The sequence below is a fragment of the Mirounga leonina genome, unplaced genomic scaffold, assembly GCF_011800145.1.
Source record: "Mirounga leonina isolate KUSES-001 unplaced genomic scaffold, KU_Mleo_1.0 Mir_154, whole genome shotgun sequence".
NCBI lineage: Eukaryota > Metazoa > Chordata > Mammalia > Carnivora > Phocidae > Mirounga > Mirounga leonina.
Genome location: NW_023270389.1, coordinates 58,733,287 through 58,750,393, shown reverse-complemented (window position 1 = coordinate 58,750,393; position 17,107 = coordinate 58,733,287). Strand labels below are relative to the sequence as shown.

Here is a 17,107-nt window from a genome sequence, read left to right as displayed (position 1 = left end):
TTTTCTCCCAAAAGGTTTATTTGTCACATTTAAAGTACAAAATCAAATACACAGACCCAAATACTGAGCCATGTATACATATATATACATAAACCACTTAGACCTACACAACCCATCTGTACATTCTAATATAACCACCAATACTATCTTTTGAGTAAAAAGCATCACCTCTAAAAAAAACAAACTTTGTTATTAGTAACACTGCCAAATGTAAATTATTTTCACTTTATCATCTGATAAAGGAGAGAAACAGATATTGCATAGGAATTGGGGAATTTCTAAGTATAAATCCAGTATGTCTACATGGGCTTTTTAAAACATGTTCTATAGGAATAATCAACATATGAACTTGCCAATCAAAGTCTTTGGGCATATTAACTATAATAGAAACTTAAGTTATGAGAAAAAAACTTTGTAAGGTTAATTAATTACATTCCAGGGTTTTTATTTTGGTTTTTAATGCAAAGAAAGGACTTTATTTTGTCTAACAGCACAGCATTTCCAGGTCCTATTCTCTATGGAGTTGTAATGAACTTTGGGGGAGATACCTCTATCTGTTAAGAATTAAACTGGTCACTAAAGGAGGTATATGATTTTTAACACTGTGTGGATTATTTTAACCAAAATGCAAGAGCACAGTTATTTAGAAGAAAGGCAGAAATTTTAGGCTTGCTGGATACAGAATATATGCTGTCACTGAACACACAGATGTCCTGCTGATCATGGAGACTAAGTTATAACAGCTTCTTTGTTCTAGGAGGTCATCTACCTCACATGCAGACCACAGGATACTAAGCCTCAGATGCCTAAAAACATCTCTATTCCGGGCACAGAATTTTATCAGTGCTTACTCCCGTAACTGGGAACACATATATACATACAGAGATATGGGTCATTATCAAAGTCAGATTTCTATTAATGGCTTCACAGTAGCAACACAAAATGTACTCAGTGTCACATTTCCATAGGAAAATTTATATTTACACTATACACTTCAGTCTTGAAATGCGGGCCCAAAAAACATTCAATTCTCAATAACCAATGAATTTGCTGAGGGTCCCATACCCTCAAATCACCCTAATTTAGCAGAGCAACAGGCCTTCCTTGGCCGCCAGGCGCTGGCGGTGGACTTTGTCTTGCTGCAGTTCTTCATGGTTGGGATGCCACAGTTTCATGATGATCCTTTCAATGTTGAGAGCATATACAGTATGTGTAGGAATGACTTCCCTGTGTACCTGTGATTAGAATATTCGCATGTGTCCAATTACATGTCAGTATATTTATTTTTCCAACATACAAAATTAAGAAGTAAGGGTTATATCAACAAAACACTCACACAAAAGATGCACAAACCTATCAACTATGAGCCAGAGCCTAATGAAGCTCCAACTAGATAACAAGAAAACAAAGAAAGAACAAGCTTCTGAAATAGGAGTAAGGGAACAAAAGGATGTTTTTCCTTTTCTTTCTTTCACGGGGGACATGGGGGCTGGGACAGGTAAGTTAGGAAGGAGGCCTGGGCCCTGGATTTGAAAAATGAGGGTAGTATTAATCGTTTTAATGACAAACTAAAAACTGAAAACCAAAACCAGGAAGAGGAAAAGCTACTGAATATCTTTGTAAACTCAAAGAAACTCTGCACCTACCCATAAATCTAGGTCAGCCTTAAGGGGCCGAGAGTTACCTGCAAAGCTTCGAACAGGTCGTACATGTTGACTGGAGGCACCGATGCGGGGAGAGTGTCCCCCGAGCAGGCCAGCAGGAGTGCGGCTTGCTGCTCCGCGTCGTCCGGGGGCGGGTGAGAAGCTGGGTTCAGACCAGCACACGGAGCAGAAAAGGCTGGAGGACTGAAAACAAAGCCAGGAACTAGGAAGGAGACAACTGAGCAACTAGAATAGAAATGGGCTTTAATACATCTTATTAAAAATATCTTAAAATGAAAGAGAAACCCAACTACAAACCCAATTATTTTTTAGCTAGTATATACATGAGTAGCCTGTAATTTTAATTTTCAAAGGCAGCCCATCTGTCAGGCCAGAAACAAAATGTACAGCAACTACATACACTTACACTCCTCTCTCTACAATGTTAAAAATATTTACTAAGCTCAGGATACTGAGCCAAAATGGTCTCCTGCCCTTAAAGTGCTTCTAGTCTGGGGGAAAAAAAAAATAGACCTGAATTAAAGGAAAACGAAATTGAAAAACTGACTTGGGAGAGGAAGATAAAATGTAACTGGAGACAACAGGATTGAAAAATAACATGCAAGGAAAGAAGATAGAGCACAGAATAAGCAACAGGCAAAAATGGAGGATGGAGAAAATCCAAATCTTGCCAATTTCCCAAAACAGGACCCAGATATAGTATCAGCAGGGAAGTCAGGCATAATTTTTAAGTCCTAACACTGCAGGAGATGACCTATACAATTCTGAAGAACTTCCAGGAGGTAAAACAACAGTGAGGAGATACCTCAGATAAAAGCCCAGGCGGGGTATGAGCGTGGGTATGGGCATCAGACAAAGGCAGCCCTGTTGGGGAAACAAGCAGCTGCCAGCGAGGCAGAAGCCCTCCTAGGACTGGCCAGTGGGGGAGAGAGGGCAGCTCCGGAGGCCAGGCAGGGTCAGAGACATTGCTCCCAGCATTCAGGCACTAAAAGGAGCGCCCCCCCCCCCCGTTTTTGGTTTTATTTTTTCTAAAAAAGAATGACAAAAGAGAACAAATACCCCTACACAGATAGGCCTGAATGAGACTGAGAATGGAAATCTTCACATTTGGCAACCTAAATATAAGTAGTGAACCTAATTTAAGATGGTGCTCTTCAAACTGGGCCTTGTGAGCCACGGAAAGGTCTTTGGCCACGAAGGAGGCCCTGGTACAACCCCTCCACGTGCCGTCAACACCTTTGCTATGTCCAATTCTCTTCTCGGCTTTCCCAGCCTTCACGCTTTCCTACCACATCTTCTACCTTCCCTTCCTGTTAGTTCTGCACCCTCATCACTCCCACCAGCCTTCCCAGTTACACTTTTCTCTCTGAACTTGTACCTCCCTGTCATCTCCCTAACCAACCAGATAACTGGCACTCAAAGAAATTCAGTCACTTCAGTTACCACAAGAAAAATTACATCATTGCTTTTTCTTTCCCAAAGCCTTAAAATTTGGACTAAATTATTTGCAGGGAAGGAAGAAAGGAAGGTGGAGGGGTGAAAAGAGACAACACATGGATGAGAAGAAAGGTAATCCAGGTCATCTCATAAAGTGATGACTCAGGACATTACAAGTCCTGGGAGCCCTCCATGGAAGGTGGACAGAGGAATCCCAGAGCCTGGGGCCGAGACCGGGTCTGCCAAGAGCAATCTGATGACACTCAGCACAGGCCACTCTCTTGAGCTACAGCTACAGAAGCCACGTAAGGACGTAGAGAAACACCTCCCACCCCTCCTCCCGCCATCAAGATACCCAACGTTGACCCAACAATCACAGGCCATGCTTCTGACTGAGGGCTGGCCCACTTCTACCACCAGGCAGGTGCTGCCCCTTAGGAGCCATCAAAACGCACCGCCTCAGAGAACCATTCCATTCCACCTCAGAAAATGGGGGGCACTCACATTAAACCACATGTGGCAGCCTCTGCAATGTCACTTCGGATAAACAGCACCAAATAATTCACTAGTTATCATGCAAGGATGCAACTTAAGAAAATAAAACTGCACTGCTCTCAAAGGTACTTTAGACTTTACAGAAACATAATAACCAATTATTTAACAGGGGTCTAACACATAATAGTGTAGCAACTAGAAAGAATGGTTGCGAAATCACAAGAAACTTCATATACCTTTCTATTAAGTTGTTGTAAGCTACTACACTATTCTTCAGGTATGGCTGTGGGGTTACATTACTACCAAAGGCATATTTAAAATGACCATCACGTAACCGATAAGCTTTCCTTCTTGACACAACTGATGTCAATATATCTTTAAGGTGATTCTGTAAAAACAAGAAAGAAAAGAAAAATAGCATGAACTCCTGTTTAAAAGCAAATCATAAAACTTCCATTGACCAAAAAATGTTTACTAGCATTTAGTGGATGGAGATATGCGACAGGCTAGCATATGATGGAACCAACTGAAGGTTTACCAAAGAGCCACAGAGCCACACCAGAGTAGGAGGGTATAGGAAAGAGGGAGGTGTGCTATTTTTTAGTTCTAGTTAATATGGGCTTGCTCTACATGAAATTTATTTAAAAAGTTATTTATATCTCTAAATTGGCTCCTCTCTCAAAACAGAATTTTCAGATAGCTTTAAAGAGAAGTACAAAAATAAATACATGAAATTTTTAAAAGGAGGCAAACTACCTTGAAATCTGGTTTAAAATAGGAAAAAAGTTTCAAGATCTAAGATTTATTGGTTATAATGCCCAATCTACTAAAATCCTTGCATGAAAAGAACGTTGGCTCTCTCAAAAGCCACATATACAGCAGATATACAGGAAATAAGCAAAAAATTAGGTATTTAATACCTCTTATGAGAGCCAAGTACATAAGAGAGGAATGGAAAATGTCTGTGAAAATAAAGAGACAGAGCTGGTCCCAGTCCACTAGTAGTAACAGGGGAGTTTTAAACTATACCAGTAAGATCATCTCATATGATGAGGACTTAATGATATACTCTGTCATTTCCACACAGAATTCATCCAATGTTTACAACTTCATGATCTATAGCTATTATGATCTTCGAGGTATATGTGAGGAATTGGAGGCCCCAAGTATTGGGAATTACCCAGTACCACCTGGCATACCTGTACACTATAGAACCCAATATATTCTGTCAAATAACTAAATGAATAAAGTGAATGGATCAAACAGTGTGCTGAGGCAAGAATCCCACTGTTTAGGCACGAAATCTAATGCTCTTTAAATGCTTAAATGCCGTGCCACAGCAAACATCAGTGATTTTAATCTTTAGGATTCTCAATCTTTTTTTTTTCCCCCTTAAAAACTGTTCCCCTGTTAAACACCAAGTTAAGCAGAAGTGTTATGCCATAATTAACCTCTCTGAAGAGCTTAGTCTGTTCACTGAAGGCAACCGCCTGGACCATGAGGTGTTTCTCTCCTCAAAAGAAAATAATTTCAGGATAACAATTCTGAGATGGCGACATTTTGGTTCTTTTCTTGCAGTCCCAACTTTCAACAACACACACAAGCTCGTTACATCCAACCTGTAAGATTGTTTCTGCCACCAGCAAACCAACCTCCACCGCATAGACAACCGCTGAGACCGCCTCCTCGGTGACGTTGTCCAACCCGTGCTCGTAAGCAGTCACTATCATCCTCCCTTCAAGCTGACCCCGAGTGGGAAGCATCATTGTGTGGGAACAAAGTTTCAAGTCATCATCATCTTGGGGATCCTTTGCCACAAACTGCTGGGCTCCCGAGAGGGGATTTTGAGGCTGGAATCTATGCTATGGGTAAGAAAACTTTTCAAAATTATTCATCACAGTGGCAAGTAGTAAGACAAACAAAAGTAACCAATTTATTGGACTTGAGATCCCAGAAATTAAGGCCACCAAAGCCATACCACAGGGGTTAAAAAAAAAAGTAACTCATGCACAAATAATCACAGATTCACACCCATTACATAGTAATAATGAAGACATGAATTAAGGGGAATAATGGTAGTATGCACAGTTTATTCTATTCAATTAATACCTTGGTAATCACAGAATATATGGCTCTGTGCTAAAAATTACAATTAGGGGAAAGGAGAAGATATAAAACTATTTTCAAACAAGTCAGAGCATTTTAAGTATACTCGTAAGTAAGCAAGTTCTGAAAGTAGAAATATATAGTAATACTCCAATTATGCTCTAAAAAGTCTAGCCAACCAACATGACAGATCTAATAACAGGTATTCCAAGAGAACACCAGACTCTGTAACTACTTTATATCATCTTCTACTTAAAATCCTCAACACACAATCTCATTAAGACACAGTCATTCTCATTATTTAAAATAGTTTTTCTCAGGGCGCCCGGGTGGCTCAGTTGGTTAAGTGCCTGTCTGACTCCTGATTTCGGTTCAGGTCATGATCTCAGAGTCATGAGATTGAGCCCCAAGTAGGGCTCTGCGCTCAGCAGGGAATTCGCTTGAGATTCTCTCTCCCTCTGCCCCCCCCGCTGCTTGCAGGAGCGCGCGTGTGCTCACTCTCTCTCTCTAAAATAAATAAATCAATCTTAAAAAAAATAAAATAAACCAGTGTTTCTCAATCTTTTCCCACCCATAAAGCTTCTGCCTTCCTCGGGTAGATTCAGATAGCCCATCTGTATTCTCCTTCATCAGTGGGAGATGTGCTGTTGGTAGCGAACATGACCTGTCCCTGTTTGAAGTTTGTATTACAAAAGAAACACTGGCTGTTTTTCCATTTTCCAAGTATAAAACTGTATTTTATAGCAAACATCCCTTTTTAAACCAAGGTATGCCTCTCTGGAGATACTGATGCCCTCCAGATTGAATATGATTGATAGAAAGCACAGAGCAAAGGTAGAAACATGTTTGTTGATGTTAATCAATAAACCTATCAACACCCAGTCAAATCTATAAAAGGAATACTTTTGAGAAACTTCCTTCCCCAAATACAAACAAAAAAGCAAGTTATTCTAAAATGTTTACAAATTTTATAGCCAAACACCTTCATGACTTCTCTGCTGATGCCCAAAGGCTCAGGGCCTAGCTGGGCATCACCAGGATCCTACCGGAGGCCTCCAGGCATGCCGGAGCCACGGAACAGAAGTCTTCAATGTAAGAAACATTATTCATTCCAGAAAAATATTTAAGAGAAGAAAGAATACAGGCATACTTTTTGAATCACTAAAAAATCATTAGGTACTAAGGAAAACATATTAATATTTATGTAATAACAAACTAGAATTATAAAAATTCAGACACTTGGGACTCACAGTCTTTGAAACTCTCATCAACTTCAAATACAGTAACATTTTTCCTCCTTGAATCATGCCCTTTTTTTCAACTCTACTACCAGTATTTTAAGATTTATTTAAAAACTAAAGCCAGTTTCATCACACCAGCATTTAAATCAGTTGTTATCAAGATCTATTGAGTAACAACCTACATCAAATTTCTGACGAACAGAAGAAAGCTTTTTCTTCCCCTTTGGTTTTCCAGGTTTAGCTGCAGAACCCCCCGTCCAGGGCAAAGATCCAGCACCCTCTGTGAGAGAGAAAAATCATAACCATAAGAGAAAATAATGACAGTTGTCAACTGCCAAGTTTGGTTTCATTTTGGGCTAAAAAAGTATGGAATGCTCAAGTAATGAAAATACATAATAAATGCTTAAATTCAGATCTTCTCTTTCTACTTTCTAAACAAAAGTATGAATCCTCTCAAATCACATTTTTTTCAGCTGTTACCAAAATTATTCCTTTATAAAGACAAATTTGTTTTCCATATTTTAATTAATGTTTATTGGGTGCTTTGTTTGCTTATGAGTAGCAGTAGTATCAAAAAAGGACAGAATTTTCTAGTTCAAAATGGCAAACAGAGCACATGAATTTATCTCCTCTCTCTTCCAAGACCCCACTAAAAATGATAATAGTGGAAAGTAAACAGCACATATCCACAATGGTGACAAAAAGGAAGATGAGTGAAACAAGATGAGATCTCAACAAATTTCAACAATGAGCTAAAAAGGTGCTGAATTACAAGCAGACACATGGAAGCCGTAGCCCAGCAGAACCTAGGCTAGGTAAGGTTGGGAAATGCAGAAACCAGTCAACCTGTGTGGCAGAAACCCACAAAAAATCTGGATTTGGAGAAGGTAAGTACAGTGGAAACCAGGGAGGGATCAGTAAAGCTAAAAACAAGATTAATGGAAGGGCTATACTAAAAATCATCTACACAAACCCCTTCCCTCACCACTAGCAGTGGGCTCAGTACAAAATAAAAATGCAGGGTCTTTTGTTCAAATATTTACAATTTTAAAACAACCACAGTAGAGCACTAAGCCAAGTATGGGGTCCTTCTGAGTTCATGGGCAGTTCATAGGCCCCGAAGCTAGCCCTGCTCATGTCCATACATAGTGCAGTATTTATAGTAGCAGGGGGGAGGGGGAGAGGGAGCAAGAGAATGAAGACTCTCCTCTAGTTAAACTGAACAAAATTTCTGGGATTTACTAAGGTAGTTGGTAGGGATGTTGGCACCCTAGAGCACAACTCTCTGCGTGCTGGCATTTGAGAGACACCAGTTTAGCTGGCCTCCTGTCAGCTCACTCTAAAACAAAATCCCCAGGCATTGTATGCTTCATTCTTAAACATGATCAGCAGACATTTGACGATAATCTGTAACATGATCAGAAAGACCAAGCTAAACAAACAGAAAATAGAGGTCCCAGATTAAAGAATTCAGGCAACAAAAAGGACCTCAAATAATTTCTAACTGGTATCTTCAGAGAAGTTTGAAAAGATGTATATCCATAAAACAAAAAGAAGTATTATAAAAATTGCTGAATTAAAGAATGCATTGGCGGGGGGCGGGGCTCGGTGGCTCAGTCGGTTAAGCGTCTGCCTTCAGCTCAGGTCATGATCCCAGGGTCCTGGGACTGAGTCCCACATCAGGCTCCCTGCTCAGCAGGGAGTCTGCTTCTCCCTTTCCCTCTCCTTCTGCTGCTCCCCCTGCTTGTACTCTCTCTCTCCTTCAAATAAATAAATAAATTAAATTAAATAAAAATAAATAAAATAAAAAATAAAATAAATAAAATATTAATTAAAAAAGAATGCACTGGACAGAAAGAGTTGAGGAAATCTCACAAACACAAAGCATTAAGACAGATGTCTAAAATCAGTAAATCCAGAAAGAGATTTAAGCTCCAGTGAGGAGCTATCAAAGTCCTACCAGAAGAACAAGAAACAAAGTAGTTGTCTTTGAGAACAAGTCTAGGAGTGGGAAGAAACTTCTCATTATCAGACCTTCTGTATCATTTCTTTCTAACCCTAAGTGTATGTATATATAGTTTAAAGAAAAAAAAAAAAATCAAAGTAATCCAAGCTCATTACAGGACACTTGAAAAAATTACCCCCAAAACTTTTATAAGACAGAAAAAAAAAAAAAAAACACCACTCATCATCTAAGCAATGACATTATTTCCATCTTGATGTTTTTTGAAGAATGAGTTTTTAAAGCTTTAAAAAAAACACTCCAAGTTTGTCAGTTAAAAAAAAGGGCTGTTTGGACACTTATCATGATGAGCACCTGAGTACTGTACAGAAGTGTTGAATCACTATATTGTACACCGGACACTAATGTAACACTGCATGTAAACTAGACAGGAGTTAGAAGGGGCGGGGGGAGAAGTGCTTGGGAAGTCAAGTTCCTCCTCCCCACCTCGTCAAATGTCTCACTGATGAGGACAGCCAATCACAGAAGGTTCCCAGAGAAACCGACTTGTGCTGGATGGCCTGGCTGTTAGGTGTTCACATTCCAAGCGAGGAGGCCCAGCACAGTGAGGAAGGACTGACTGACAACAAGGACAGTTTTCCAGCGGCAGGCAGATTTCAGTGGGAATCCAACACTTCCACTTACTGGCTGGATAAGGTGTCAGTTAAGTTTTGCTTTCATTTCTTTTTGTCTTCTCTGAAGTTTGTTTCCTAGTCCATAAAAAAAGAGGCTAACCCTTACCCGAAAGAGTTGTTGCGAAGTTTAAAAAGAGCGCACAGTGTCTGTTGGCACTGCGGTCACTCGGTCAATATTATTAAAATCATCCTTGCTGCCTAGCTTAGAACAACAGAAAACCCATCCCTAAGTATTATACATACCAAGAACTATTTCTCTATTTCACTTTTAATAGAAATCATCTCTTTGTCGCCAGCAACTATTAATTTCATTTTGAGGAAATATATTCTGGGTGTCGGACAGAGAAATAACCTCTCAAATTCCACATGCTTCATCATTTATTTTAAAATCACCACTAACAAACATTCCTGAATATCAAAGGCTTTATTTAGTTAGAGTCAGCCACTTAACATTTACTAACACCACTTCGTATTTGTTCGGCACTTTTTAATTTCAAGGGCACTTTTTCACATGTTCTTTCGTCCGCTTTTTTATATCTATCTATAGGGCAAATGTTACTGTATTTTATAAATGTGAAAGCTAAGAACACCCAATAATTAACTATACCACCTAAGCTAGCGGCAAAACCTAAACTTGAACCTAAGTCTCTTGACTCCCATCAACCAGGGTTTTTACTCCCAATCATACCACTCACCTTTTGCACATATGCCCCTTTAGAATATACCTACGTAAAAAGCAAGGTCTAGTTCTCACAATGTTGGCTTTCCTGATCAAATTACATTTTACACAAAGGAGTGGACCATCTTTCTGATCTCACTAGCTGAAGTCCACCTCTATCTAAAGAAAACACAACATCAGAAATCTGACACATGTAACAATGTCCAGCAAGGGGCAGTGTGGGGTAAGGGAAGCAGCCCCTACTAACCCCACTCTCCATAAACAAATGCTCACTGTTTACCACTCTACACCAACGACAACTTCTTGGAGTGTGCAGGACTTGGACTTGAGGAGATTGTGTCTGAATTCTTTATCACACAGTAGAGCTTAGCAGAGAGAAACAACAGAAAGTACTAGTAGTCACTTCTACATAAAGATGACCGTCACAATCACCATGGGTCCTTTAAAAACAAAAATATTCAACTTAATCTACAGCAGGAGGTACCTATAAAACCAAGTTTTTAACAAGAGCTCAGGACAAGTTTAATTGTAAGGCAAATTTTTAATGTATTTAATTCTTTATTTTTGACTACTTGATTAAAATAAGATGGTTGAAAGAAGTGACTTGCACCACTTAAGCTCCAAAAAATTAGGGGCAAAGCAGTCACTGTTTCTCTCTATACCTATCCAGGGTGAAGTGGCAGAATTAGCTTCTACCTACCTCCCCCAAAAGCTGCAGCTCTAACCTTCCAGGTGCTACTACCTTACTTGAGAATACAAGTGAAAGTCAGGTTTTCACCATGTGGTTGCCCCTCCACCGAATCCTACGTCACCTTCTCTCTATTGTGGAAACTCTCTCCTAACACTGGCTGCCCTCAGCTTCTCCATCCTGACCGCCCACCCTCTTCCTCACTCGTCTTTCATTTAAGTAACTGAAAATCAAGCTGAGTGGACAGTAAAGACCAAAAGTCAATATAAGCGCAGGGAAATCACCTGCACAAAGGTTCTATAAAACAATCTGTACCTACATAATCAATGTTTTCTTCTGAGCAGTTCAAAGACCATTTCATTTGCAAACAACAGATGTGTCTGTTAAAGGAAGCTAAAGCCCAGTGCTCCATGGCTTTGCTAACTGACATCCCTGGAAATATTTCCACTCCCTTACCTGGTGTAGACACCAAAATCTGACAACGCGTAAGAATAGCCAGGAGGAAATCGTTGTGAGAATGGACTGAAAAAGGGAAGATTGTCACAAATCAAATACAAAATATTTAAAACATAAGGAAACCATTATTTAACTTTGGATTATCCCCTATCCTGCCATTCTTTACACTTTAAACATCCATATTATTAAAATAATCTTACACACCACTAAAAACCCAATTTTATTTTTTTAAGTGAGAAGACTACAAAATGTATTGCAATTACTTATTTGCCATTTATTCAAATCTGGGAAAACTTCAGAACAGTAAAATAACTCCCCAGATAATTATTTTACCATTATCCTGTGTGAGAAGTCTATGAGCTTCAAGGTCAAACTCTTCTTTGCTGATCTTCTGCTTGAACCACAACTTTAAGTTAGCCCAGTATCTGCAAAGGCAGAGGCAGTATTAAGAACCAAGGGGTCTGCTTCTTTCCCAAATTCACCTTACCTGCTCCGAAACCCAGGGAAGGAAATTTTTCATTCCCTACTGAATAATGAGCTGAGTTGTGCTCCTCCCCCCAAATTCATATGTTGAAGCCCTAGTCCCCCCAGCACCCAGGAAGTGACTGTATTTGGAGACAAAGCCTTTAAAGAGGTAATTAAATTAAAATGGCGTCTTCAGGATGGGCCCTAGGCCCATGTGATGGGTATCCTTGTAAGAAGAGATTAGGACGGACACACACACATACACACACACACACACCAGACAGTGGCCAGAGATTAGGACACACACACACACACACACACACGACAGTGGCTATCTACCTGCTAAAGGGAGAGGTCTCAGAAAAAAACAACCCTGATGACACCTTGATGTCAGACTTCAGCCTCCAGAACGATGAGAAAACAAATTTCTGTTGTTTAAGCCACCCCATCTGTGGTATTTTGTTATGGGAGCCTTGAAAACCAATACGCCTAGGAATCAGAATACCAACAGAAGGAGAAGGAAGAAAAGTTTTTCCCAAAAGGGACTGACAGGTAGGCCCATAATTGGGCTCATGAATCAGTCAAAAGCCACAGCTGTACCTTTCCTTCCTCTCTGTTAACTTTCTAAAAGACCTACCCTCCAGAATCCTACATTTAAGATTTATATTTTAAAAGTATTATTATTAAAAGTATTAACTTTTAAATATTAATTTCAAATACACTAATTTTCTAATTATTAACTATAGTTAATAATACTCTATTGTATATTTGGAAGTTGCTGAGAGATCTTAAAAGTTCATAAGAAAAAAATGTCATAGTCTGTATCATGACGGTTTTAACTCCTTACTGTGATGATCATTTTGCAATATATTTAGAATATTTGTTATACACCTGAAACTAATATAATGTTATATGTCAATCATCCCCCAATAAGAAAAAATTATATTTTAAAAGGTGTATGTGTTTTATGGGTTTGGAAGTGGTCATTAATACTGATCCTGGTAACCTCCTTCCTTTCAAATGAACTCAAGTTTTAATCTAACTGGCTGAAGTATTGAGTACCTAAAACACCTCACCACAAAGAAAATACCTGTGGATATGAGAAACTTAGTGGTTTTTAAAGTGAAAACCAACCACTAATCATAAAAGGTACCAGTTAACTAGCAGGAAAAAAAAAAAAAAAGATTTGACCCTTTATACCTTAATATTAGAAATAGGAGTAAAATACGACTTTTCACATCCACAGCCTTTGATTCTGTGTTTAAGGAAGCTGCTCCCTGCTCATGAAACAGAATTAAAAATTACTCAGTCCAGGGCGCCTGGGTGGCTCAGTTGGTTAAGCGACTGCCTTCGGCTCAGGTCATGATCCCGGGGTCCTGGGATCGAGTCCCACATTGGGCTCCCGGCTCAGCGGGGAGCCTGCTTCTCCCTCTGACCCTATCCCCTCTCATGCTGTTTCTCTCTCTCAAATAAATAAATAAATAAAATCTTTAAAAAAAAAAAAAAATTACTCAGTCCATGTCTTACAATCACTTTCAATTCACACTTAGCTACTTTCTGATGCTCGAGTTCCTGACAGAAAAGAAAAAAAAAAGATGGTTTAATGCTCTCACTGCCTTATTACACCCATGGCAGGGCTTCTCCTGAACACAGATTAGCTTCAAGTCATTTAGTATGTGTCTCTGTATCTAACCGGCCATGTATGCATGTAACCTCATGCAAAGCTTTGGGTTCACATGCATTCTTTTTTTCCAGGAGAAAACTATAAGCTTTAAGGGAGTCAAAGTTGCCCAAGACCCATTTCACTCAACAGCAAAATATGTTTAGTTTTAGAGTTTGGCACGACTTTTCACCTGATACTCCTACACTCGTTAGTCAATAACTTCCCAACAATGGACACTTAAATGCTTTTTTTTTTAAAGACAGGAACAATTATGAAATGAAATTAAAGCTCCACAGAAAAAACAAGTCTTTTCCAAGCCCATTCTATCCAACAAAAGATAGTAACAGGAGACAAATTTCGTTACTTAAAAGCCCCGTGTCACTATTTTACAAGAAAGATGCAAATGTATTTGTATTTTGAGTGTGAACTTGTAAGTAAAACAAGGCTCTATCAGGAAGCTCTACCAACATGATACTACCTATCTTCTCCAATGGCAAACTTTCTAGCCCAAATAGCGAGCATCCCTTCCAAGATTTGGAAGACCTGCTCCCCAATCCCAGTCTCTGTGTTACCTTGCTGTATAGCTATGAACAAATAACTGTTTTCCTCAACAGTTGGGGAAAAAATTAGTCAACCTCTATGAAGGTGAGGATGATGGAAGAGAAATGTAAGTGGGTCAGACTAGGAAGCACTGAAGATACGTAGAGAAAACTAAATAACATGATCAAGTCACCAAAAAATCCAACACCTCTCTAAACAGGACACTCTCCTGGGTATCACACAAAGTGAGTAAATTGGCAAAGGCATGTCCTTCTAGAAGCTGATGTGGGCATGCAACCTGACATAAAGGCACTTGGACCACTAGATAAATAGAAAACAACTCTTCTCTGGATTCCTTATACACTCACTCTGTTCTACCTACCACCAAGGACCATGTTTGAATAGCCAAGTTATATAAACCAAAGCAAACTACTCATGGAAGAAATATGAGAAAATACTATATAGCAACATTATAGAGTGTTCTACCAAGAGACACTTTTTAAGGAGCAGGAGGGAAAAGACAGTGAGAGAATGGAAAAATACAGAACAACACTGTGCCATTAACTATTCCTGGCACCGAAGCATATTTTGATTGCATTGTTAGTGGAGATTCACGCTACAGATGCACCAAATTCAGCCTTAGCACCTATATTTGACCAACATCTGATAACCAGCATTGGCCTTTAAAGACCAAATAGAAAATACTAACTTCAAATTTCTGGCAACCCTGTGTGATATGTGTGGGATCACAGAAGTCACCATCACATCTAATCAGTAAATCACACACAGCCAGGTCTTGCAAATTTATTAGAGTATGGAAATACTTTCAAATACTTTAAGCATCCTAGACATAACAGTAAAAAGTCAACTGTGCTTAAAAATGTAAATTTTAGCAGTGTTACAAAAGTAACAAAGTATAGTATTTAATGAATTGTGAAAACTGTTAATTTTACCTATTAAAATAATTAATTTTCAATTAATTAAGCAAAGAAATTGACAGTAAACATGAATATTAAAATGTAATTTTAGGTAGAATACTTTATCTTTGGGAGTCAATAAATGTTCAGAAAAATTAAATAATGATGCCAAAAAAATAGATTGGGATTTTAATGCTAGTGTCTGTAGAAGTTTAACGTTCACGATATTAAAATAATCTTTAAGAATTATATTTTGTTTGGGGCGCCTGGGTGGCATAGTTGGTTAAGTGTTAGACTCTTGATTTCGGCTCAGGTCATGATCTCAGGGTGACACTGAGCCCCAGGACAGGATCGGGATCAGTGTTCAGGCACGGAGTCCGCTTAGCATTCTCTCTCCCCCTCCAGCTCGTGCTCTCTCTCTCTCTCTCTCTCTCTCAAATAAACAAATAAATCTTTAAAAAAATTATATTTTGTTTCTAGTTATTCTGTTTAGGCCATGAGTGTTTCAAAAAGTCTTACATGGGAATTCTGCATATCTTGCCAGGATAAAAAGCAGAATGTCAACTCCACCACCTCAAAACTTCACAGAAAGGAAAAATTCCAAAATGATGTATGACAGCCAAGTAACTTCAATCTAGTTATAACAAAGACTATAAAGAAAAAAGAGAAGAAGAAAGTGTCCCCCAAATGCCTTGCTCCTTCAGCAACATTTCTGAGTGACCATCTACTGTGTAATGCAAATGTGTGGAATATCACAGAAGCCACCTAGCAGCAACAACGCAGGCATTACAATTTTAAACATTTAAGATCTGCTTCCTCTATTTTTAAAAAATAAAATTGTAATAACGATTCGTGTTCTGAAAACTTCCAAACCCGTCCTCGCACTTCAGAAATACATTATTTGGCTTCGGCCTCGGCCGAGCATGGTTCGTACATCCCGCCATGCAGCGTGTGCCCTGCCTGCGTACTCGGTCCCCCGCTCTGGCCCAGGTCTGGCTGGGTGCAGGTTCCTTTGGAACCCCTTGTAAGGTTTCAGTGCCAGGGCTCAGGCACGAGAGGCCTAGCATAACCTCTCTGGATCTCAGTCTTCACATCCATCAAACGGGAGCAACAACCGTACCTACCTCACATCTCTGCTGTGAGGCTTAGATGAGACAGTACATTTAGAGCGCTTAAAAGGTGTTCAAATAACGTCCGCTACTGAGATCATCACTGTAACCGCAGTGGTGCTCGGCACGTTACCGGAGCGTCTGTCCGCCTTCCGAAATTGCTGTCAGTGCTCTACAACGCAGGGTCTACACATCCCCCGACCTCAATAAGCTTCCGCCTCCAAGAAGCCCTCCAGGGGCGGGCCGCCCCGCGCCGTGCCCGCTCCAGCCGGGGCGCGTCGGGCTCCCGGTCACTCGGCCCGGGGCAGGCCTCACGCGTCCCGAACTCAGCGCAGGGGCCCGCAACCGTTCAGTAGGCCCTTGGGCGTGGAATGCGCCTCTCCCGCCCCACCCCGGGCACAGAGTCCCGGGCGAAGGCGCCCGCCCGAGCCCCGAGGGAGCCAGGGAGGCCCGGCCCCTGCGGCTGGGCGAAAACGGGTTGCACGCCCGGCTCTGGCCCGAGAAACCCGGAGGCCCCGCCGCCCGCGACGCGAGGCACCACAGGCCTCGGGGCGGCGAGGGGCGTCTCCAGGGCGGGTCGGCAGCCCGAAGCCAGGGGAGCACCGGCGCGGAGACCTGGAGGCTGCGCCAGAACAGCTCTTACTGTTTCACGTTGTCCCCCAGGGCCTCGCTCAGGTTCTTCTTGGCCGCCTCCAGCTCGCTCACAAAGGTCGCCATTGCTCCCCACGTCTCAGCCCGACCGCAGACGGCTCTGCCACAGTGACCAACAACCGAAAAACCAATTCGGCGAGAGTCGGCGCTGGAGGCTCGGTCGGCTCCGGTCTGTCCCGCCCCCAGTCGCCCAGAAGACGTTTATTTGGTTTTCGGCTCCGCCCGCCTTCCTGAAGAGAAAGTGAGGAGGCAAATTCGCTGTTTTCTCAGTCGTCCTCCTCCCGCCCCTTCGAGTCACGTGATTCGTTTCGTAGGGCCCTCCCGCGCCCAACTTAAACCCGAGGCCAAACTGGCCTGCA

At 40.8% G+C, this 17,107-nt stretch overlaps 1 protein-coding gene across 1 annotated transcript; it reads right to left on the bottom strand.

Moving 5' to 3' along the window:
* Positions 1-17,033, bottom strand: TADA1 (transcriptional adaptor 1). Its single transcript, XM_035010923.1, has 8 exons — positions 16,741-17,033; positions 11,737-11,828; positions 11,404-11,469; positions 7,126-7,223; positions 5,249-5,458; positions 3,833-3,984; positions 1,685-1,847; positions 1-1,235 (listed from the first exon to the last, which is right to left on the bottom strand). The coding sequence occupies exons 1-8, from the start codon at positions 16,812-16,814 to the stop codon at positions 1,083-1,085; spliced, it is 1,008 nt and encodes a 335-aa protein (XP_034866814.1). The 5' UTR covers positions 16,815-17,033; the 3' UTR covers positions 1-1,082.
* Between the last annotated feature and the right edge of the window lie 74 nt (positions 17,034-17,107).